This window comes from Notolabrus celidotus, chromosome 2 (assembly GCF_009762535.1).
Source record: "Notolabrus celidotus isolate fNotCel1 chromosome 2, fNotCel1.pri, whole genome shotgun sequence".
NCBI lineage: Eukaryota > Metazoa > Chordata > Actinopteri > Labriformes > Labridae > Notolabrus > Notolabrus celidotus.
In genome coordinates, this window is record NC_048273.1 from 22651549 (window position 1) to 22677409 (window position 25861).

Here is a 25861-nt window from a genome sequence, read left to right on the forward strand (position 1 = left end):
AGCTGTTAATGCTAGGAGGCTAAAGGCCCACTTCAACTCCAGCTCTTTGCCTTATGTTAGGTCGACTGAAAGTTAGATTGAGTCAGCATTTCCAATGTGGTTAACATAGACGATAGGTTTTAAAACTTTGCTGCAGAAACCAACAAATGACATCACAAAGACTACGTCCATGAAATATTTGGTCTATGGTAACAGCACAACAAAGTAGAACATATTTATAAACATTAAACACGTTAACCCTAACCCTAACCCTCTGTATATGTTGTTCTTATCGCAGGATCTTTTTGATTTCTTGGGTGTTTTGTGATCTTGTGAGTCCAGCTGCTCCAGACTTCACTGCCCTAGCCTACGCTGAAAACACACATCCAATCAGGCAGGGTTCACACCGTTGGATGGAAAACTGTGGTGCATTCTCTTCTTGTTGAACAGAGACGAAACAAGTAAAAATACCATCTTCAACGCAGTGGTTCACCAGCTTCATGCAGAATAAAACCGTCAGTGTAGTGTGGTGTGTGTGTGTGTGTGTGTGTGTGTGTGTGTGTGTGTGTGTGAGAAAAGAGTGGTGTCACAGCTATTTGTGGGTAAAAATCATCTTCCTATCAAACATAAAGCTCTCTCTCTCTGTAGGGTTATTTTCTGTAATGTTGTCAGACGCTTAGAATAACTACCTGAGCCTGTCAGGGACAAAAACAGGAACTTTTAGTGGACACATTTTGATCCATCAAGGATTACCTTGCAGATTTTAGAGCCCGTTTACCTGTTGCAGGCTGAAATCCAACAATTTTATACATTTTTGTCATTTTGACCCCAAAACATGTTTGAAAAATGGGCCCAGATTCAAAAACATGGAGTTCAAATGTGAAATAATATATTTTTGTAAAGTAAGTAGTTCAAAGTGGTGTGTGGCATATTTTTGTTGTCTTTGGGGCTCTTAACTTGGATTAATTTTACATTTTAATTACAAACCAAGAAAAATCTACACCTACAAAAACGTATATATTATGTATATTCTTTTACTTCTTAGAATAAGGGCAGAACAGAAACAAGAGACTGTCATACAGAGACAACACAAACACAAACACACTTCAGCACAACAAACACCCAGAGAGACATCGGATAGAGCATTAGCGTCTTTATTTTTGTCATTGTTGCATAGGAAATGCACATCTTGCTTCCAGTAAATTGAGTCTGCGTGGACATGGAGTCACTAATGGGGCCGAGAGGGATGGGCCTACATGTCACCAGTTCAACAGAAACAACAGTCGGAAAACAAAAGAACGGAAGAAACAGAACGACAGAGTGACGACAGAAAAACTGACAGCAGTAAGTCAGAGAGGACAACAGAGAGGTCAGTGCAAACTCACAGCTTCAGAACACAGAAAATGGACAACTAATGGCACCGGACACGACTAATGGACACTACTTAACATCGAACAAAAGTGTAACACCGGATCGTGGGCCGGTGCGACGGCGGCGGCTGCAGAAAACGCCGCCCTGTTCCATAAAAGAGTTGTAGAGGCACAAGGTTTAAGTCAGTTCTGTGAGGATGGAGGTGATGTCGGAGGAACCGAATCAAACTGGTCGTGATGAGGATGAGGTCTTGTCTCTGAGGTGATCTGGGCAGTGAAGAAGGGGATGATGGGATACGTGAGGATGCTGTGATGGTGTGAATGTGTGACTCAGACTGCAGCGGGACGCGGTCAGCCCAGCAGCACTCCAGGGAAACGATAAAGATAAAGCTCTCCTTCCTCGAGATTGTCTTTGTTAGCTACAGTTAGCATCGCCTCCAGGGGGCGGGACAGAAGGCAACGAGAGATGCTAATCGAACTGAATGATTATCAGTTTCCGTTGTTGGCTCCGATATTTAAAAGAGGCTGGAAACACGTGAACGTTGGCAGCTCTGGGCCGTATAAAAAATGACTCCCTGCTTTGATAGAGCGAATAATTTCAGAGACAAATATTTCTACTTCTAAACAATTTGGTTTCACAAGGACGATGCATATGTTTCTGTCTCAGTCTGTTGTCTATGGACGATGTACACAATCAGCTGTTTCCAAAGCATGCTGTTGTGTTTTTGGTTTTAGATAAAGTTTAAGTCTTTGCAGCCATGGTTTCTGATTGGTTTCCTTGTGATTATGGATCAAATGGAGACGTTTTTGATAGTTTGAGATCTGAAAGGAAGGCTGATCTTAATGCATACTTGACTGAACTCTGTGGCATCATGTGTAGAACAAGATGCTAAACTGGCCCTGAGGTGGGAATATTGGTTGATCTTTGAACCTGCACAAATGGACAACACTTTTTCAGCACTTTCTGGAGGACTAAACAAGATGCACACACAGTAATCTCTACAAACATACATGGATGAGTGCAGAATAAAGAAATATTTTTGGTGTTGCAAGTGTTCTGGTTTCTATGTTTAGTCTGAGCAATATTGAGCAATTCTGTTTGGTGCTCATTACTCTTTTTGTGATGAGTCTCAGTTTCACTGTAAACAGTATGTTTACAGAGGCTTCACTCTGGCTTCTTTCAGCAGTATGAACCTGAAAAAACAACAACATGTTCTTGTGGTTTTCTAGTATTTAACGGGTCTTAAGTTTGCTGAAATGAAAGAAGATTAGAGCAACTGAATTATTTAGGCCTGACCTTTTTTTTCTTAGAATTCTGGGATGAAAGACAGAATTTTGGAACTGATCTCAGGATTCTAGAACACCTGCTTTTGCTCTCCATACAGACTAGTTTTCCTGCAGACCTCAAAGCCTGCTGATACCTAGTTGGTTGATAATACTCTGACTTCAGACTGAAACCAGAACACTTCTCAGACTCAAATCCAGATTAAAAAAAACAGAGATTAGCATGGCACTAATATCATCTGATATTTGACTGAATGAGTTTTCACTATAGGGACTTTTAGGGAACACTCCTAAGTTGAAAGTGTTCAAAGCAAAAAAAGGGAACAAAGACAGATTCCTGCCCTACCAGAAAGATTTCAGACTCTACAGCACTCTTTAAAAAGTGTTCAGCAGTAATGTAAAGTAGCTAGTTTTAAGAATCAGTGGCATTGTCCTTTAACAAAACAGTCTGCTCATCATTAAAGTTTATCAACCCAAAGTTTCCTGCTAAAAGAGATGCACAAGTCGAAGAAACTGTTTAGTTTCAAAGAGCATCGACAGGCAGCGAGGGGAAAACAGAGAGGAGCCACTGGAGGTGAACTAGACGAGCCGATCGACCCCAGCTGGCCTGGGACCGGGGGAGGAAGGGGGGGAGGGAAGGGGGGAGTCTCCCAGGTGCAGGCTACCTCTTTCTCTATCTAGACCTTTCTCATCCTGGAGGAGCGAGCGGCTTGTTTGAAGTCCAGCCGAGGGAGACGCAGTGGAAGGGGTGGGGGGGGGGGTTCAGTGGCGGATAGTGCTGAGCACTGCAGAAAGAGGCCGAGGCCATCGATTGAGTCTCCTGCAGGAAACCGCTCAAGGGGGAGGAGGGGGTAGGAGGGGGAGGATTCACCCAGAGCCACACAGAGATTTCTCAGGCTGCTGGTCAATGGACAAGACAGAGGACTGGGGGAAGAGGGGAGGGAGACGGACCAGCCGGGTGTTTGCTGATGTCTAAAGTTAGCCGGAGATTGTCGAATGAAACCCGGCGAGGCTGCGGCGGTCCGCTGAAGGCCCGGGGCAGTCATCATGGTGGCACACCCATCAGATCAATGACAACAAACCGACACGCGGTATAAACCGAGCAGGTGCTCGGTGGTGGTTTCATGAAAGAGTCTCATGTGAGGATGAAGAGATGGAGGTAAAGGAGGTGAGACAGTTTGAGGCGTACAGGGAGAACAAACATAAGACAGAGGAACCCAAACAGGAACAGAACAATCTGGTTTTGTCTTTTTTTTTTCTCATTTGTCGTTATCGTAACAGTTTACTAGGCGATTATGGAAGAGCATGCAGTTATATCTTATGATTATTGTACATTAGCTATAATCAGAGGGGCCTGACAGACAGCAAAGGCTACTGGTGGTCAGAAATTTCAACAGTTACAAACAATTATTGTATTCAGTATTTAGAAGAGCATTATAATACAGGTTTTCACAGGCACTACATTTGATCTTTTTCAATATATCGTGTAATATGCTGGTTTACTTTATTTTCATTTCTTTTTCAGGTTTTTAACTCGTTCGGTCCGTAGAAGCTGGGATCTGGAAACGAAGGACTGACCGTAAAAGAAGGCAGAGGCTGAAAATTTCACAAAGTAGATACCAGAGTGCACGTGAGGCGGCGCCACGTGCACGTGTGGATGTTTGTTTTTAGTCAGTGCATAGTTCTCATGCAGATTAGACTGCTATGCTTTGATACGCTGTCAGGAAGCATGATAGGAAGTTCAAATTGTCACAGCTTACCTCCCCTTCACCGGCTCCGTTTAACGCTTAGCACCATGTCATGGTTTTTGCAATAGGATAAATAAATATCTCTGCAAAGGAGCAGTGACACTGTAATTCATTACAGCGGAGCGCTGAGAGAAGCTTCAGTGCTACCTGCCTCCTCATCCAATGACTTTCCTTCATCTCTCTAAAGTGATGCCATTTATACTCATTTCCCCGGCCGGAGCTCCGGCACACTGAGGGATGTCTTCTTCTGCAACAACCGGGGAAAGGTTTTCTTTCAGATCACTTTGGAGCGAGTAAAAGCTCCAGGAGGTGGATTTCAGGTGCCACGGAAGCTCTCCCTGTTCTTTAAATGATTGTTCTATGAGTCCTGTATGTTCAGCGAAGCTAAAATTCACATAATCAGGTCTCTAAAGTGATTGAAAGTACTCGGGTGGATTAAAAATACCCTGGTCTCTGCCTGAAGAATTCTGCCCCTCTTCACGTTTCAGATTCGATTACTTCCTGACCCTCCAAACTCTGCAGACTCGCACAGCGGTCCGGTCTGATGGATTTGTTTCTCGGGTGGAGGCTTTAGGGGTAATCTCTGCCCGGGAGAATTTGGGCAAACGTGAAGACAACAAAGGCGTTAGCGTAAAAGCTCAGCCTTCGTTCAACCCTGTTTCCTGACGGAGCGGCAGAATTCCTCAAGGGCAAAATCCAAAAATCATCTCTTGGCGGGGAGGGGATGGAGCAGGAGGAGGGAGAGGGACTTAGGGAGGTGAGGAAATGCAAGTGCCTCTTTTCTGGAGTCTTTAATTCAGTCTCTGACTCCAGCCCTCTCTCGTATTGCTGGTTGGACAAGCTTTGGATCAGATTTAGAGATTCAGGGTGAACAGAGGAAGCTGCAGGAATCATCGGGCGGCTAGAAGCTTTGTCAGATTAGTTTTGGTGCCAATTTTTGAGCGCGTTTCAGAAATGTCCCTACTGGTAAGTGCTAGCATGTGGTGCTTGTTGGATACAGCGTCCGGCCTTACAGAGCTCCACACTAAACACCACCCAATGAGCTGAAACCTGTCATAGCCCCTCAAGCACTTCACTTCCAGTGGGGTGAGAGGTGCTGCTCGTTATTTCCTCCGTGTTCTTTCACTTATTGAGATTTAATGAGTCTGCTCATGCACTGAAACACAAATGAAAATGCATTTAGCAGCATCAAACTTTAAAAAAAAACTTTTATGCATATTTTGTTCATCATTTTGTACATTTCTCACTATATTCTTAAAGTTAGGTTATTTTGGTTTAGAAAAATTCTGACAACACAACGTAGGGATTGAATAAAGCGTCCACAATGGATGTGTAACACCTCAAATTTTTCTAATTGCAATATCCATTACTTCTAATTTTCTTCAAACTTGCATTTGTGATCACACTGCCTGTGCAATTGGTTGTAAATAAAGTTGAAGATGGTTGATCACATAATTAAAGAATGGTTTATTTGATTGGTTATGGGTAATTTAGCAAAATTTTGTAATTTTTCAAAAGTTCATGCAAAATGGACTTGGACTGTGAACATTCGTTGCTTTTCTTAGTTTTGAGCTGAAAATATATAGAGTTTAGACTTCTAGGTGGAGAAAAACAAACATGCAGAGTGCAAATAAAATAAAATCCATCCTAATTATATCTTTAGATTATTTATTATTGGCCACGCTACTCTTTCCGAGATATTGGGTATTTTTTTTACAAACACTTCTTGACATTTTTGGCCAAATGAATGGCTAATGAATTAAGCCACAGTGGCTGAGGTGTTGGCGATTGTCGTGACATTAAAACGTTTAGCTGAAGATATTCACGATATTTAAGGTCTCCGGGTAAAATCCATAAGTGGAAGAGAACGTTTAAAACGAGCAGAAACTCTGATCACACTGGAAGTTTCCTTCTTCCTAGTGACTTGTGGTTCCTTCGCTGAGTATCTGCTGCATGAATGTGATGCCGTGATGAGCAGCAGAGGATGTGTGGATGGACGGAGATCATAGGGAGGGCTGGAGGAGGAGTGGGGGAGGAGAGGTGATCTTGTGGGCCAGTGAAGAAAGAAACGGATGGAAAAGAAAAAGAATCATGTTGCATAATCAAGCTGTTTATTTTCCTGCATGGAATGGTGAACACAAAAAAAGATGCCTAGATGCATTTATAGTAGGGGCATCCTTTGGCTGGCTATGTCATTGTCTCCTGCCTAAAACTAAACTTTAAAATGCATAAAAAACGCTTGCTTTTCTTACCCATTTTTCCTCAGAATTACCTAGATTTAGCTTCATCAACACTGATGCAACAAATAACCTTCAAAACATACAGCATACTGTAACATCCATTTACAATGGTCTTATCACCACAGCGCCCCGTACTTTTTAAGTACAGGAATATGCTATACCATCAACAGAGGAAATGTCCTTAAATACATACAAAAAGGAAAGCAAATAAAGAAAAACAATAAAGAAAATAAGGAAACAGGAAAGTTTTCAACTTAAATCCAGTTCCCAGAAAACAAACCAAACCAGTTCTAGTAATGTGGCCTCGATACAAACAATCAGAAAATTCACAACACTAGTTTTTCCTCATTTAATCAATGTTACAAAAGTCCTGCATTATAAAATAGGGCAGCTTTAAAATCAGTGTAATTAATAAAACTATACAACATACAAACACGTCTCCCAATTGGGCCGAGTGGCCCTGCTGCTCTGCCCTCCCATCCGAAAGAGCTAACTCTTCTTCTTCTCTTCGCTGCTGTACCAGAACTAAATTACACACACAACACAAGAACAAAACAACACACTGCCCAAACTATTGCTTTTATATTCTTTTTCTTTTTTTCTTTCATTAAAAAGGGTGCAATTTTGTCGTTATTTTACACACACAGCCGAAAGTCGCTGATTAGATGCTAGGCTGTTTCACAAGGTTTTTGTGACACTTTACAAAAAATGTCCGTGCAATTTTTTTTAATTCCCTTCGCTCTTTTTTAGCCCTGGAAGCAGTTTTTTTTTTCATGTAATACTTTTTCACTATTGTCATTTATCTCTTATTTAGTGCAGATAATTAAGGAAGTAATGCCCAACTCATGGCTAAAGGGTAGGCAAGAACAGAGACCAAACAAACACTAAGAGGAAACACACAACCCGCACAAGTGGAACTACTAAACCATCACAGCCGATGGCGTCACGTCGCTGCCCTTTAAATCTGACAGACGGACTGAACACAGAACAGGTAAACAATTTATTTACTAATACCTCTGCCGAGCAGGGCGGGGCGGGTCGAAATGTTGGACGTCATTAGAAATGTTTCTGAAAACTGTTTTCTGCGCGATGGAGAAGAAGTTGGACTTGTTTAAGGCTTGTTTGTGACCAACGAAATAATATAATAAGAAACTTTGAGAGACCCGAATGTCGTATTGCGGCCGTCTGGTAGTTTATCAAAACAGGAAGGAAGGAAGGAAGGAAGAAGACTAGGTAGAAGGAAGGAAGGAAGGAATTAGGATTCCCAGAGCAACAGTGGCTCAGCTTAGCTGGAGTGTCGCTGCAGGGCTGGCTTCACCATTTTTAGGGACCGACCACAGAGCACAATGCCAGTCACATGCACGCCAACTTTGGTTGAAAGTAAAAAAAAAAGGAAATAATATGCTAAAAAAACAAAACAATGAAAGACAAAGAAAGTATAAGTGAGTGCAAGCAGGTATTGCATATTTTATGTCCTCATTTTCATTTCAGGGAACAAAAGAAGAAAAACAAGAATCCAAAATTAAAACAGGAAGACCTAAAAATGAAAGATTCTGCTGTTCAGAGATTACAGAATTAAAATTAACCTGCCAGACAAAACGCAGGTTGAAGTTGAAAGGTTAGGGGGTTAGCTGTTAGTGAACAGTTATGAGCTCCATCCTCTCCTACCAGGCACATCAAGAAATTTGGTGAAATGAGTTCAATCAACTTTTGAATAGTAGTTCTTTCTCAGTCGTACCCTATTAAAAAAATGTCTGTCTCAACCCGCTCTACTCAGTGAAATGTCAACTTACTGACATGTATCTACTGTAGCTGCTAACTGAACTTTTAGGGGCCAACAAAAGAGCTATAACATCAGGAACAGGAGAGTATCAGAAGACTTTGTTTAAAATATTCCAACTCAAAAACGTTTCAGTAAAATGAAGTTGATAGTTTAAGCATTCTAAATTCAACAGTGTGCTTAGCTTTTAGCTAATTAAAGTTAACTCTACCCTGTGTTTAAGTTCATAATGGTAAGCTACTAACCTAAACTGTTAGCTAACTCACCTTTTTTAGCTACTAAAAGTCACTGTTGAATACAGAGCTTTAGAAGAATTTTTACTTTCCTTAATATCCCCCTCTGACAGAGTTTGGCTGTCAAGGTAAATCGTTAGCTTACCTAATTCAGAGCGTCAGCCACTCAATTGAAAGCTACCTGTTTTTAAGTGTTAGCTATCACTGTTTTATCTGCTAAAGTCACTGATAGGAAATAGGGAATGTTTTTCACTTTAAACCAGTTTTATTTGCTAAACTAGTTTAGTTAGCGTACGTGTTTTATGGCGAAACAGAACCACTAGCTAACCTGAATTAACCATAGTTAGCTGCTATACACATTGGTAGGTAACTCTCTTTACTGCTAAAAAAGTACCGTTTTTTTTAAGCTGCTGACTTTGTTCTCATTTCACAAAATTTCCTCGTGCTGGCACCTGTGAGCAAAGACATGGAGATGACTGACCTGATGTAACCACCTGAGGGGGCACAGGTCTGCAGGTAGGGCAGAGGGCAGTGCAGCGCCAGCACCAGAGACCTCTTATACTGAGAAATGACCAACCAGTTAAACTGGAAATCACAGCATTCCTCTCCAGCTTTAACACTTTGACATTAACTGCTTCAGGTAACCACAAAATCTCAGGTGTGGAGGGTGGAGGAAAAAAAAACAAAATAGAAGGATAAAATAGAAATAAGACAAGAGTCTCCACATTGGATCTTGTGCAACCTCCCAGGACTGGATCGTAGCTCAAGGCACATTGATGAGGAACAATTGTTTTCGTGCAATTTGATACGGATGATAGAGGATGTCTCGGAGCTGAAAAGCAGAATTGATCTGTTGCTAAAGAAAAAGGAAAAAAGGGAGGAAGGGAAGGAAGTGAAAATTAAATGATGGAGAGATGCGGAGAAGCGAAGAGAGCTGGTTGTTTGTGAAAGAGAGCGATAGAAAAGGCCTCAACGGGGCCAAAACTAAAAGACGGCTGCCGGCAAGTGCCTGATGTTGGGTTTACAATATAGTGTCTTTATCTCACTAACTACATCATCTATGGAAAAAATGTGTCACTAACACTAGAACATGCAGATTTTTTTTTTCCTTTTTTTGTACTTTTTTCACTTAAATTCACTTTTGACGCTGGATGGTCATAAGAGTGTGTGTGTGCGCGTGTGTGTATATATATTTATATATATAGTATAGGAAAGGAAAAACAAAACTGAAGTCTAATAAAATGGTAAGTTGCATGTGAAGCGCTCGGATGTCTTGTCTGTTTGTGGACGAAAGCTTCCAGAGAGTTTCCCTCTGCTCTGCCTCTGTAACGGTAACCCACCCCCCCTGATTACACACTTGCGGCCCATTGGCCAACTGCAGGAATAAGTGCTTCTGATTGGACAGGGCCTCCAGGAGGACCGGCCAATCATAGGGACGCCCGTTACCGGGTGGAACCCTTTTAAGATTATCTCGCCAACAGAAATTGGAGAAAACACGATTACTTTAAATTCACTGGTCATATTTCCTCCTGATTTCACCTCTTGAGAAATTCAAATAACTTTTTTTAAGTCAAACAATGTGCTCATGAAAATAACTTAATCGCTTAGCTTTTTTTTGTTAGACAAAATGAAAGCAGACTTCGAGCTGCAAGTAATGCTTTAAAAAATTGATTGTTTAAAATGATATTTCTTAAAGGGATTCTTGTTCTACCATGCTAACAGCTTTACAAGATGAACAAACAACAAATAAACAATAAATGTGAATACAGCTCCCCTTATTTCTCTGAAGGCTAAGGTTTCTAGTTCAATGCTGTGTTGTTGTCTTTTGTACCCCAATATTTTAGAGTCCCAGAGGTGTGAGCGGACTAGGAAGAAAAATATATTTTATATATACTTTTCAACAACTGATTTCAACGAGCTATCTTACAAAGATATTTAACTATCCAACAGCTAGCCAACAAAATTGCACTTTCCTCAAGATCAATATTCCACTGGTTAGGTTTTAGTCACTCGCCTCTCTCCTGTCTGCCTGCCGCATTCAGACACCAGAGCTTTCTGCCCACCCTCAGCATGCTGTAGCTTCACCCAGACTGGTGGATGTGAAGAGGAGGAAGAGGAAGGGACCAGCTGAAATGACTGCTAAGAGAGAAAAATCAATGAGCCATGAAGCCAAAGCCTCCCAGATAAACAAGCTTGGATCCACCAGCGTCTGGTAGCAACACTTCATACCAACAGACCCCTGCTTTATAACCCCGCCTACACCCAACCTACCCCATCATAACCCCCACCCCTCCATGTGGAGTTCATGTTATCACTGTGGAACTGGCAGGGCGAGTTTCTGCTCCTGCACCACCTCTCGATCAGGTGAGGTCTTTCCATTAAGCACTGGTCCATGTCCTTGGAAAGAGCCGACTTCCTCCCTTCTGGATGTGACACCAACCAGGGAGGTGTGATCAAGTTGGCGGTGGAGTCCATCCCTGGAAGTGTGTGAGGGCTCAGGTGGAGGGATTGGGAGTGGGGTTCCGCTGGTGGTATTTGAGCCAGGTAACACCTCCCACTTCCCCCAGCCCTTTACCCCCAACCATGCCAACCCCACGCCATCAAGATCCACCAAGATGGAGGGGTTTGATGGTGGGCGCAGGAGGACATTGAACCACTGCAAGTCCACTGGATGCACACACTGCAAAGAGTGAATATGCAGATTCTCTGGAGGGGAAGCTCTTTGATTCAGTCTTTTGAGGTTCCCAAAAATTGAAGGCTCGATCCCCCTGAAATTATCAGCCTGGTCTGTTTTTTTGGGGGGGTGGGGTTTGGGGGCGGGGTCTGGCACTGTATATGAGCATCAACATATGATCAATATGTCAACAGGGAAGTCTATGACGTACAGTTTACAGAGTGGGTGTTTAAACACCGGGGTCAGGGTGCATTTGATCTGCTGTAGCCATGCTGATGCTGCCGAGTCTGTGTATGGCGCTGGTGGGGGCGGAGTCAGGCGCAGAGGAGGATGAGGGTTGTAGGGGGTGGGGCAGGACAAGACTCTCTGTCGCAGCTGGCATCAAAAGTCAAAGGTTGAGGAGGAGGCTGCAGCGATCTGTCGTTCAGGTGGGTGGAAGGGGGAGGGGCCTCTGGAGTCCCTATCCCAGGTACCACTGTGAAGAGAGACAGAATACAGGTAAACATGGAGGCCCACGCGATGCAGAGTGAATCAGAACTCAGGACTCATAGTATCCAACAATACATTGTAAAAATGAGTGTAGAACTGGTCACTTGACGAGCAATATGCACCAACACGGAGTGTGATGTAAAGAAAAGTGACAGACATATAAAAGGAGCACGACCAATGCTGCCGGAATGGAATGGAATGGAATACAATACATTACAATACAATAGAATAAGATAGAATTCAATAGAAAGGTAATGTAATGTAATGAATGAAGTAGACGTTTGTTGATATTGGCTCAGGTACAGGACAGTACAAATACTGTACTTAGATTTTTTGTGCAATGCTTCTAGAATCAGCTCTCTAAAATATAAAGTATAAAAAAGAATACAGGGGAAACAAAAATGAAAGAGCAGAGCAAATAAAACTATTTTAACAAAGAGTGCAATCAAGAGTACACTTACTATTTACAAGTACCTCATATAGCCACACCTAAAAGTACAACAATGCCTTGTATTCTTCTTCCTACGTTGCTATATGTGAGCAGTCCTGTCAACAGATAGCTGTCAATGGGCCTGAAAACTTCCAGTGACTGATCCTTCGTCCTTGTTGTTTTGAGCAAAATACAAGTGAAAAAAGAGCAGCGATGGATCAGGACGGTCCTGAGAAGACCTCAAACACAAAACTATGTTTAACTGCTGCGGCTGAGAGTTTATGATCTGCACAGTATCCTCAAACTCTGGATGATTGTGTGTGTGTTTGAGTGTGTGTGTGTGTGTGTGTGTGTGTGTGTGTGTGTGTGTGTGTGTGTGAGTGTGAGTGTGTGATCCATCTCTGATAGGCCGGTATCGATCGCCTGAAGGTGCATCGTTCATGTTTCATGACTCTCTCCCTCCTCTTCCTTGCTCGCCCCGTCCAGTTCAAGTTCATCCACGCCTTACATCATGTCTGGTTGCTAGGGACAACCAGACGGCCCTGGACGTGACTACCATTGCCAAGGCAACCGCATCACCCCCGCCCATCTACCCCCCCCCACCCCCCTCCTCCTGCCTTCCTTATTCCTCGCCCTCCTCTTCTTCCTCTTCCCCTCTCGATCACTTTCTCCCCCTACCCCCGTCCCAGTCTGCACTTCTCCAAACACACACAGTTGCACACACACACGCACACACACACACACGCACACACGCACACACACACACACAGCGTATTGATTTAAATTAAGTCGCACACACAGGAACAAACTCTGACACACTCCCAAAAAAATTTACGTGCAATTTAGAAAATGTGTTTTTGAATACTGAATGTAAAGTAAGAGTTTAAAAAACACACATGAAGGTAAGTACTTCCTGTTGTATTTGTGTGTGTGTGTGTGTGTGTGTGTGTGTTGCAGGACTTCTCTGCACTCCTGACTCGTTGTAATTCTACTGCTGTGTGTCTGTGTGTGTGTGTGTGTGTGTGTGTGCAGTAGTGATAGAGGAGAAGACTGGAAGGTTAGTTTTTAATCAATACAACTTGCTGACGCTGGGACTTTTCTCGCTTGCCCGCTCGCTCCCTCTCTCTCCCCCTGTGTCTCCCTGTGTCTCTCGCCCTCTCGCTCGCTCCCTGCACTGCAGCTCCTCCCTCTGTCCTGAGAAGACTCAGAGAAGATGAAACTCTCACAGGCCAGACAGTGTGTGTGTATGTGTGTGTGGAGTAATGTTACCACACAGCGGGCTGATGCTGACAGCTGTGATTCAGACTGTAGATACTCATCAGACAGAGAGGGAGAGAGAGAGGGAGAGAGAGGCGAGTTAGAGGAAGAGGGAGATGAAGGATGATACAGAGACTTTAAAAGACCGGGCCAGTGTTTTCTATATTTGTCAACAAATTTCATGTGCCGATCCTAAATCTATTTCATGTTTGAAAAAGACGCATTTGTGAGGGACTATTTTCAGTAGCGGATGAATCCTTACTTCGTGCTCTTGTGAGCATTAAGAGCCGCAGAATGTTTGGTGTTTATTACAAAGTTTTGAAACTTGCTCCATTAGATTGCTCCAGCCTGCAGCAGTGAAACAGGTAATGGCAGTACTTTCAACAACAATGCCTGGTAAAGGTGTGATATTTATGCCTCTGTAACGTCTCATCTTCAAAATGAAGGCTAGGCAGCATCAGACTAACATCTCCCGCTTTCTTGGAGGTAGAATTACAGATTTTGTCACTTGAGTTTGGTGGCTTTAAAACTGACGAAACAGCTGTTTTTGGTCAGAAAATTATTGCCTTCCTGTCAGATGATCTTAGCCATCCAGTGACCTTAGACTTTTAAGGCTAAGTCTGATTCTACATTGTATTTGTGCCCGATTACACAACCAATCAAGACAGGGCAGAAACTCCCATTCTCTGGAAGATAAAGTTACTAGTCTGTCAGTAGTTAATGGTGCCTTTGAAGAAAGCTATTTAAGGTAAACAAACACAAAGAGGTCCGCCTCTCTAAGCAATGTTTCTTAGATATTGTTGTCAATAAACTGTTCTCCTCAAGGCTACCAAACTCTATTTGCAAAAACAACAATTTTATCTACACAGGAGTTATTTGTCTGTTATGGCTTCACTGAGTTTTTTGTTTGTTTGTGCTGTGTTGTGAGTTTGGGACTCCAGAAACGGTTGACTTGGATTTAACACAACATCTGTAAATCATGAAATATTTCATAACAAACAAAACAGTCAAAGGAGTCTGGTGGAATGAAAAGAGCAACGTAACCTCAGTCTGTGGTTGAAGAATCATCTTCCTCTTGGATGTAATGACTGAAACATAATATTTGGGGGCAAATGTGCCCAGAGTACATCCTCTAAAAGTCCCTGACTCCATTGACAAAAATAATAATTTCATCTCATAGCCCACAGAGTTTGAAGAATACCAGTATCGGACAAGCACCGCGGAATGCCTGGAAGACAGCGTGTCAATCTGTGTCGTGCTGTTTGCAGTTTACCAGCACCTCTTATAGGTCTGCGAGCCAGTGACATAGCCTACTACAGAGCCCAAACTTATCTTAACATCTAGTCTTTTATTGTACTCTCCTTGGCTCTGCTGGTTTAAGGGTCACAAAACGTATCCATGCAAGTCACTAAACAGGAAGGGGGTCTCAATCTAAATTTCCTTGAGAGTCTGGGACACCATAGTTTTCTCCTTGACTTGCTTTATGTCAATTACTTATTTCCTGTCAGATACTTCAGTGGCTTAAAATAAAGGTGTGTTTCTGGCTCCTTAAGAATCATCTTCCTCTTGAACATAAAGCCCTCTCTCTGTTGGTATCCCTTCTGTAATGTTGTCAGACACTTAAAATTACAACCTGAGCCTGTCAGGGACAAAAACAAGAACTTTGAGAGGACACACTTTGATCCATCAAGGGTTATGTTGCCAACTCTACAGCCTGTTGACCTGCTGGATGATGAAGACACCTAAAGGAACTACTCCACAACATTTTGTACCTATCTTTCCCTAAAGACAGAGCCAATGATTTAATACACCTGTAGTCCCCTTTAAATTGGGCGACATTTGGGAAACTACACTCCAGGCTTTTATTTCACAACTAGAAATAACACTTTGATTTAGTTTGGAGGGAACATCTCCACTCCACCACCTGAGAAATGAACTTCTCTCAGGTTTGACTCTGCTGTAAGGCAGCCTTTAGAGAACACAGAGAGGTATGGGATTAATTATCATAATGGTCTAATTAACATTCTTTGGTCACTATCTGCTAAAATGAGCTGAAAATCAAAGCGGCTTTTGTGTTACACAAACCTCTCTCTACCGCTATCACCTCTCTCTCTCTCTCTCTCTCTCTCTCTCTCTCTCTATCTCTCTCTCTCTCATACCGTTACTGTGTCTCTCTCCCAGTCTTGTCTCCTCCTGAGTCAGCACTTCACACACACACACAGACACCACACACACACACACACACACACACACACACACACACACACACACACACACACACACACACACACACACACACACACACACACTCACACACATATGCATGGCACACATCTTCACACACACAGGGTGGGTGAGTCATGGGGTGGGCGTGGCATTTTACTGCATATGTGTGTGTGTGAGTGTGTGTTAGTGTGTGCGTGAGCTTCACCTTGAAGACTGTGCAAATAGGACACAGAGACAAATGATGACTACACACACACACACACACACACACACACACACACACACACACACACACACACACACACACACACACACACACACACACACACAGGGGAAAGCACCCTCACTGCAATGCTTGCTGCACAGACGCAACCTAACCGCACATCATCTTACACACACACAGACACCGGCACACACTCACACTCATTTATTGATCAACCCATTGCTCTCCGTTGAGTAGTAGTGGGTAAAGTGTATTTGTGTGTGTGTGTGTGTGTGTGTGTGTGTAAGGTTGGCACAACTAAGTGCCAACTCCCGCCCTCCATCTTGGTTTCCATGGGCAACCGCCACCGTCGCTCACAGCAACCACCACGCTGACCCGTGTGGGCACGATGCCCGCTCTCACACAAAGCCAGTGCCATCTGCCCCCCACTCCCCTAAAAACACACACTTAAACACACTCACACACACACACAGGAATGCACAGACTGTCCAGTTGGTCACCATGGTGATGGGAGGGGGGGGTGTTTACTGTACTCTCTCTCCAATAGAAGCCGAAAGTCGACCGCCCAGGGTGACTTTTGTTCCTGCTTCTATGTGTGAGTTTGTCATTATCTGGATTTTATGTGTTTGTGTGTCTGTCTGTGTTTGTGTGTCTGTCTGTATGTGTGTCTAGGTCACACTCTTTAATGCAGTGGTGCTCCTTCTGTCGATTCTGCCTTTCATAAACATTAACCCTCACACACATGTTTGAAGTGTGTATAATGTTAAACCTCAAACTGAGGTGTAAACATTCACACAATCTTTAAATGAAGTAAAAAGAAGACTTCATCTCTTTCTACAAACAATCCAGCTTTTACAAAAGGACTGCACTATAACAAAACATCATGACATTTAAAATCATTAAAAAATGACACAATAAAGAATGTCAAATTTCACTGAGACATTTCTACAAAACTCACAACTTTCCTAAAATTCCACTTACTTTCTTAATTGTCCTCGTTAACTTAAAATGTTCTTGTTTCAGAAATACGCCAAATCAAAACATTATATTTTCACAAATGTCCTTATCATTAAAACTTGTCCTTCTTTGAAATGTCTGAACTTCCTCCCAAATTCCTAAAGCACCCACACCAAAATAAACTTTCCTGAGTTATTGAAACTGTTTGAACCTTTAATTACTCACTTTCCATGAGCAAACTTCCCCGCACTTTCCTGAAAGTCTTGACTTTTAATGAAGCCTTACATTCCGTGCTCTTTCAAAGGTTTTTCTCCCCTTCTGTCGCCATTTTTGATGAACAATTAATTTATTTAAAAAGTTCCCAAACTGTTTCAAAGTGTCACACCTTTAAACATTTTTACTACTGCATAATATTATATTTATTTTTTTAAAATATATTAAAATATATAACTACTTAAAAAATGTGTCCTTGCTGTTGAAAATTGTCCTTTCTTTCTCTCAATTATTTTTCAAAACAAGAAACACAACAAAAAAAGGTTACTCTCCAAAAATAGCCTCAAGTTCTTTCTTTGTGTGTTTTCCAAGAAATAAACACAAGAAAAAATAAATGTTGTTATTTCTTAAATTTCTATTCAGTTCTATAAAACCCCAACTTAAATCACAAAAATAAACCCACTTTTTAAGAAAACCCCACTAATCCTCATTAATCCAGAGACCAACACACACCTGGCTCACATTTTCAACTGTGTGTCTGTGTGTGTGTATGTGTGTATATGTGTATGTGTGCGTGTGCTGGACTGTGACAGAGTCAATAAATCGACAGCCTCGTTCACTGCAGGCCACCACACACACACACACACACAAACACACACACAGACACACAGACACACACACAGACACACATGCACACACACACACACACACACACACACACACACACACACACACACACACACACACACACACACACACAGTCCAATGCTATCAAACATGTCTCTGGATCGTCAGTAGAGAACTACCACCTCACTGTCATCCTTCTGCACTGTGTGTGTGTGTGCTCGGTGTGTGTGTGTTCGTGTGTGTGAGATGAGTTAAGTCAAGGCTGCCCAATCGTTACACTCTTCATAAATCAGCTGGCAAACAGACCCTGACCTGCACCTGCACACACATACACACACTCTCCCTCTCTAAGCACTATGTTAAATATGGATGTTGCATTCACTGACCACCTGCTTTGTAGTAAATGTTAGCCTTCTTTTCCTTTTTTGTTTATAAGCTCTTACAGCCACATTCACTTGATGTCCTGCTTGCTGATTGGCTGTTAAAAACACACACAAATACACTACCTGTGCATCCCACCTGGACTCTGGAAGTGTGTGTGTGTGACTGTGTGTGTCGGTGTTTGTTACCTGTGGTTGCTGAGGGATGTTAAAGCCGGGGTCTCTGGGTCCCACGCTGACAAACCTCTGGGCTGGAGATGAAGTGGGGGTGGAGTAGGCTGCACACACAAACACACACAAAGTTCAGTTAGTTAAAAATACGTGCAGCAATCCACAAACGTTTCAGGTGAGCATTTTCTTTCCTAAGCTTCGGCTCACAGGCTCACAGGCGTACTGTGGCCTGAATTGAAATTCAAACCTGCTTCCTACAAAGAAAGTTTTGGGATTAGATGAGGAAACTCTGACTCATAAATTAATTTCTTTGTTCTTGCTCTCCCAGGAAGAAGAAAATGTTCCACTTTCTTGAACCCATCATAAATGAAGGAGAGATTTTGCCTTTGGCTTAACTAATATTAAGCCTTTTTCAGACATACCAAATGTTCCTGAAAACTTCCTGAAATGATTCAGGTGAGCAGCAGGTGTGAACACAAACAGCCACATTTCTCCTCCTGACTCCGCCTGAAATATTTCCTCCCAGTCCCTTGGTGTGATTTTGAGGTTAAGTAAGGGTGAGTCTATGTGAGGGAGCAGAGTGTAATCTTCAGTGGGTGATAATGTGTATATCATGAGGCTGGTGCTCTGTCTACTTTAGCTGCTTGGTTGAAAAAAACTGATATCCTCTATCAAACAATGCTCCCTGCCTATAGGATTCTGTCTCTGCACATGCTCAGAGCTGCTTAGGAACACACCTCTATAGGAAACACTTTTTGATTGAACACTGGTGTGAGAGAGCAACACTAGAAGGTAGTGAGACTGCCTTATACTCACTTCTGCTCTCTGGTATGTATTTTTCCAGTCATCTGTTCATAATGTGGATACATTCAGTTAATCCTAATATTGATATTAAGGCATAAATAAGTTCTAATTTCAGGGACAGACCTCCTGAAATACCCCTTAGTGCATGTCTGAAAACAGCTAGAGTGGGACTGAAGATAGACGTCAAAACTGATCCCCTTTATAAAACTGTCTTCTGTCCGTCCGTCCGTCAGAAGAAGGACGGGAAAACCTTCAGACTTTTTTTTAACACTGAAAACAGCTTAAAGGGCGGCAGAGCCAAACCGGTCAGCTTCTGACATGAATAAAGAAAAGTCTGCAGGGTTTACAAAATAAAAGCATTTAGTAGAATGAAACATCTGCTCAGTGTGCACCTGGTTAGTCCTGGTCTGCATCAACAACTCTTAACATGTGAGAGTTTGTAAGTTTGAGGAATTATTCAGGTCAGAGAGCTGACAAAACGTCTTTATTATTAGGAATTAAGAACATTTAAACTCCTCTCTGAGTCTTATAAAATAAAAACAGAAGCATACATATAAATAAATATTTACATGTACATGTTGTTGATGAGTGTAAGTAAGCAGGATTAAATATTTTGGCACTGACTGCGGGTGTTTTTGCCAAACCAGAGGAAACATCACTAAACCCTGAAGTCAAATTTAATCCAAACACAATACGACTCTCTCCTCGCAGATTATGAGTCACTCCCTCAGATTTTAAAGTGTGTTTTATTAGATTAATATTTAAAATATGGTGACATTTTTATTCTATTTTTTCTTTGTTGCAGAGGCGGATTGGCCCGCAGGAGAGCATGGACTCAATACTTTTTTAGCAAACACAGTATGGGATGATTTCTGCATGTTAAAAGTTAATAATGTTATATAACCTGCAGTGTGTGTGTGTGTGTGTGTGTGTGTGTGTGTGTGTGTGTGTGTGTGTGACTACGCATGTGTGTGTGAGCACTCACTGGGCGAGGTGGGTGAGTTTCCTCCTCCCTCAGTGGAGGAGGTAGAGGGCGGCTTGGCGTCGACGGGCAGTGGGACGGGACGTGCCATTGGGGGAGGTGGAGGGGGAGGCAGCATGGGTGTCGGCAGGAAGGGGTTGTGGACCTTCCCCTGGGAGCTACCATTAGGCTGAGGAGGGGGGGTGTTGTTAAATAAAACATTAAAATCAAATAAAAACACCACGTCATGTTACAGAAAACCATCAACAGGTTGGTCACACAGGTAACCTGCAACAGCTCCCTTCCCTGCTGTCCTCTGAGAGTGTGTGCACGAGTGTGTGTGTGTGTGTGTGTGTGTGTGTGTGTGTGTGTGTGTGTGTGTGTGTGTGTGTGTGTGTGTGTGTGTGTGTGTGTGTGTGTGTATGTGTGTGTCAGCAGTTTTGCGGGCTGGTCATAAAGAATTCTGCTGCTGCTCGCATTTTATCCTGCTAATCTATAAGCATAATACCAGAGCACCTCGCCTCACCTCTGCTGCTTCACTCCTTACCTCCTCTCCTCACTCTGCATGTTCTTAAAACACCAGCTCTTTGGATTTATTGTACACGTTTATGTTTGCGTTTTATTCTGTGCATGTGCACACTTTCTACTCTGGCCCCAGAGACATGGATACTACCTTTACTCTGGATGACAGAAATGTAAATATGCTGCTAGGAGATTTCTGAAGAACCTGTGACATAAAAACACCTGGTTCAGGTTTCGGCCACGTTTGCAGAAAATTCTGCAGCTTGAGCTTTGAGCTACACTTTTTGTCAGTCAGTAAAATAAGGTTGGGAATCACAGGGAAACTCATGATACCACACCTGATACATGGCCTAGGATGATATGACGTTACAGCAGTGCTGCCATAACTGATGAAATTAAAGATAATCAAAAATCAAACCACAATAACTGATTAGATGAAGGACTGCATCTTAATATAAGTTAATTTAAGCTTATTTCAGGGCTGTTATGTCTCTATTTGAGAGACAGGACTGTGGATAGAGGAGAGAACTGGAAAACAGAGCGCACTTACACATGGATGCATGCTGGGGGCTGTTTTTTTTTTTATGTTTAATATGGATCAAAATGATCCCAACTGGATCTAGGATTGGATAATCCTCATTACTTTTGTCCTGGATTTTCAAAGACAGATTGGATGAACTTGATCCAGATACAGACTCTTAAAGATGACCATTATAGATTACCAGATCTCTAAATCAGACTATAAACTGTGTCCACAGGGGGCGCCACAGTCAACACAAACTGAGAGATCTTCACATATTACATGAGGATAACAGCCTTTATCTATTTATTAAAGTCCTTATATGTAACTAGGATTTATAGAAACCTGATCTCAACTTTATTTGAGATCAACTAAGATTTGATCCAACCAGGTAGCTTCAATCTGATCAGATTACAGTCTCAAACTGTGCCCTGAAGTTTGTTTGACTTTATGTTTCTTTTTACCATGTCATCTGAAATGCTGTTCCAAGAAACTTGCTCATAATTTTGCACATATACTGTATGCTGTAAAAGCATTAATAAAACAATATTCCTTACATGGCGATTTGTTTACATGCAATTTTTTGAAACTAAGCTGGATTAAAAGAAAACATCTCATGCATGTTTTACAGAAGAATTAGTTGGCTTTAATTTTGAGAAATAAAAAATGCCCTGTGGACCATAATCAGAGAAAGCTTGGATAATAGATCTCTGAATATGTAGGCATGGCTATGCATGTGAGATAAATGTAATCAAAATAATAATAATACAAAAATTTGAAAAAAGTGTATTTATTATTTGTAACTATATAATGTCATATTAAGAAAGTTGCAAAGTTAGCAGAGCTGTTTGGTGTCACATAAAATCTTCTGTTATTGTCCCTGATGTTTTTTTATGACTTTCACTTTCACTCACTCAGCCCCACGTTTTACTACATCTGCAAAAACAAGACAGTGTGTGCAAGTGTGTGTGTGGTAAGGATGGTGGAGGGTGTATTGATTCAGTGTCTAGACACAGATATATCAACTATCTCACTGCAGACAGAAGGCCACACATGCACGCACACGCACACACACACACACACACACACACACACACACACACACACACACACACACACACACACTGCAGTGTTTTGTGCCCTGCAAACAGACTCTGATGATCCCACCTTTGCAGACGTTGGAAAAACCCCTCTCACATGAGTCTCTGTGTAAGTGTGTAAGTGTGTCTGTAGGCATAAGTGTGTGTTTGTGCTTGTGTGAGTGTGTGTGTGCTTACATTGAGGAAGCCCACCTGTCCGGCCTGCTGGGCGGAGTCAGGACAGACCAGCTGGACGAACTCCTTGAGCGACTCCTGCGGGTGATACCTGATGGCTGGGTGGGAGAAGTAGGAGCCGGGCTGCTGCAGGATGGGGGAGGAGGAGAAGTGGAGGCTGGAGGGGGGAGCATGGGGGCTTGCTGTTGGGGAGGAAAGGGGGAGGAGGGGGGAGAAAAAGAACATAAGAAAGTTATTAATGGAAAAAGAAATGGGGAAGGGAGGGAGGAAGAAGGAGTGGGAGTATACAGAGGGGCGTTTAAAGTTGATTAAATGGGGCGTGGTTTAAATGGGGCATGGTTAAAATTGGGCGTGGCTTAACATGCAAACACATGATGATGGACACACAGCTGTGACAACGGACCATAATGCACCTCTCATACCCAGCTGTCAATATAAACAATGACTGTGGAGTTGAGGAGTTCAATGATCACTCCCCTTCTCCTCACCTGAAACCTTCACTCCCCCTTTAGTTTCCATAACTCCTTCTCTTCCTTCCCTTTCTCTCTGCCCTCTTGTGTCCTCTTTCCTCTCTCTATCTCATTCCCTAATCTCTTAAATCTATTCTTGTCCTTCCTTTTTCCTTCTTTCCTTATCTCCTGTCTTTTTCACACTTAAACTCCTCCCCTCTTGATTTTGCTCCTCACGTTTCCTGTCTTCCTCTTCTTTTATCTCCCCTCTACCTCCGTCTTTCTTCTTTCCAGCATCCCTTCCATTCTTTCTTTTCTCCTGTCCTCCCCCTCTCCTTTCCTAACTTTCCTTCTCTCCCCTTGTTTAATGTTTTTAACTCCTCCCTCCTCTCCTCTTTGCAACTTTCACTTCTCTCTCCTCTCATCATTACTTTTCTTCTCCATACCTCCCTTCTTTTCCACCATAGCTGACTTTTCTTCTTTTTCCTCCTCTACTTTTCTTTCCTCCTTTAGGCCTCTTCCTTCCTCTGCCCTTCCTTTCCTCTTCTCCCCTTCTCTTCTATTCTTCCCTGTTTGTCTCTGCTCTCCTCCCCTCTCTGGTCTCCTCCCAGCCTTTCCTTTCCTCCTCTCCCCTCCCTCTCTCCTCTCTTATTCAATTAGACCTCTAATTGGTCTGATATTCTCTGATTGCTCGTTAGTGGATGAGGCCTCGTTAAGGAGTGTGATCTATAGAGCGCTGAGGAGAGAGAAAGGCAGAAAACAAGAAAGAAAAGAGAGAGAGAAGGAGATTTTAGAAAAGATAGAACAAGAAAGACAGAGAGAGAGAGAGCAAAAGAGAGACAGAGCACAGAGAAAGAGAGAGAGAGAGAGAGAGAGAGAGAGAGAGAGAGAGAGAGAGAGCAAAAAAAAGATAGAGGACAGCTATAGAGAGAGAGAGAGAGAGAGAGAGAGAGAGAGAGAGAGAGAGAGAGAGAGAGAGAGAAGGATGGAGAGTTAAAGCTGCTGCACTAATTCACTTAAAGTCTGCTGTGATTTATCACTCTGGCAATACACACTGACTGTGTGTGTTTGTGTTTGTGTGTGTGTGTGTGTGTGTGTGTGTGTGTGTGTGTGTGTGTGTGTGTGTGTGTGTGTGTCCTGCGACCGATGTATTTACAGTAATCATTGGATGGATGGCTTTCTCTGCCCTCTTTCTTTCTCACACACACACACACACACACACACACACACACACACACACACACACACACACACACACACACACACACACAACCAAACACTTAAAACCACACAAAGACACAAACAAAGAAACACACAAATAGAGGGATAGCACACACACACACACACACACACACACACACACACACACACACACACACACACACGCACGCAGAGAGGGTGTGTTTGAGTACATGAATAGAAATTAGATCAGAGGGTGTGCAGGAATGCACAACCACCTGTGTGTGTGTCTCTCTGTGTGAGTGTGTGTGTGTGTGTGTGTGTGTGTGTGTGTGTGTGTGTGTGTGTGTGTTTAGGAATATCTGAGTGATGTTTATTTTCTTTCAGGTGAGAGAGGACACAGCATTAGGTTAGGTGTTCAAAATGAGACTCACACTTTTAGTGATAAAATAAATATATAAATATTATATGAAATTAATTTTCTCAGAGTATATAGCATTAAATCTCCAAAAGGCTCCAAAACCACAAACACAACCCAGAGGTTAAGTTCATGGACTGAATTAGCTGCAGTGACACCTAGCAGAAAGCAAGCAGCTCCCACCTGTCACTCAAAGAGGCCACGCCCCTAAGTCTACCTCACTCAAATCCTTAATCTAGTGTAAACAGGTTAGTTGTAAATTCAGCCTCGACAGCTGTCATGAATAGTCATGAAAATGATCTGTAGAGAGTTTTTACCATAGTGTCAACGGGCAGAGGGGACATGTGACCAACTAACTCCTTCACGCAGATTAGTATGACGTGTATGTTTGTCCTGGTGTCTCTTTAGCTGTCTAAAACTAATCACTGTTGTTATTTGGCTTTGATCATTAGTAAGCATTCCTTTCTATTCTCCTTACTGCAGATTGCTTTGATATGATGTGTGTGAGACACAATCTAGTGGACACTTAGGGAACTGCAGATTTTGGTTACTTGTCCATCAAGTGCAAATTAGATGCTGTAATTCCAGTTTTTGCTCAGATTTAAGTGAGAGGAGTTGTTCACAGATGCAAGCATGCTGTGTCCTGTCAGGTCTACTCATTATGCTAAGCTAAGCTAATCTGCTTTGATGCCATATTTAGACAGATATGAGTGTTGTCCTATTGTACGTCCTAGAAAGAAGCATATTCCCCATACCCCTCTGAAAGAACAGAGTTTCATATGTCGATCAAGAGATTTATTTTCAAAGCCATTTTCTCAGACTGGAGACTCCGCCCATTCTCATACCAAACCAACCAGTGTGGGAAAGTGGGCGGGGCTTGGAGATTGCCTTCGAAAAAATTTATCTTTAAGAACAACAGGTTGTAACACTGCTCAACAAACCAAACGTACCTGTTTGAAGCATTACACTTTGCTCTGTCAGTGGATTTAAGGTAATGTTAGCGCCCCCTAGGGAGCACGGTGCTCATCACAGCCACAGTGTGAAAGAATTAAACTGAATAAAGAAGAAAAGTGATGATTTATCTTTTCAAATAAAGTAAACTCCTCTGAACGATGAGACTAAATTGATATTGATCGTCTCGTTTTTCTTCCGGCAAAACAGCGAACAAGAGGATTCTCTAAAATGTCTGAGTCTTCCTTTAACAACAAACTAAAGTGTGTGTGTGTGTGTGTGTGTGTGTGTGTGTGTGTGTGTGTGTGTGTGTGTGGTGTGTGTGTGTGTGTGCGTGTGTGGTATTGAGGACTGGCGGCCTGCATGTCGAACACAGAAGAAAGAGCCGGGATTAGTTCCACTTTGCAAATTGCCTCGCTTCACTGCCTCAGACAACCCCTCCTCCCCTCTCCTCCCTCTCCCTCCTTCCTCCTCCTCCTCCGTCTCTCCCTCCTCTGCCAAC

General features: G+C 42.6%; 1 protein-coding gene across 3 annotated transcripts in view; it reads right to left on the reverse strand.

Annotated features, from left to right (window-relative positions):
• Positions 1–6470: 6470 nt before the first annotated feature.
• nfia (nuclear factor I/A) overlaps positions 6471–25861 on the reverse strand; it is a 195106-nt gene continuing 175715 nt past the window's right edge. For all 3 annotated transcript variants that reach the window (XM_034711080.1, XM_034711094.1, XM_034711089.1), the window contains 4 exons: positions 22366–22544; positions 20071–20236; positions 18300–18388; positions 6471–11783 (listed from right to left, as the gene is read on the reverse strand). In XM_034711080.1, coding sequence (XP_034566971.1) covers positions 11769–11783; positions 18300–18388; positions 20071–20236; positions 22366–22544 — 449 coding nt within the window. In that variant the 3' untranslated portion in view covers positions 6471–11768. The remainder of the gene's footprint in view (positions 11784–18299; positions 18389–20070; positions 20237–22365; positions 22545–25861) is intronic.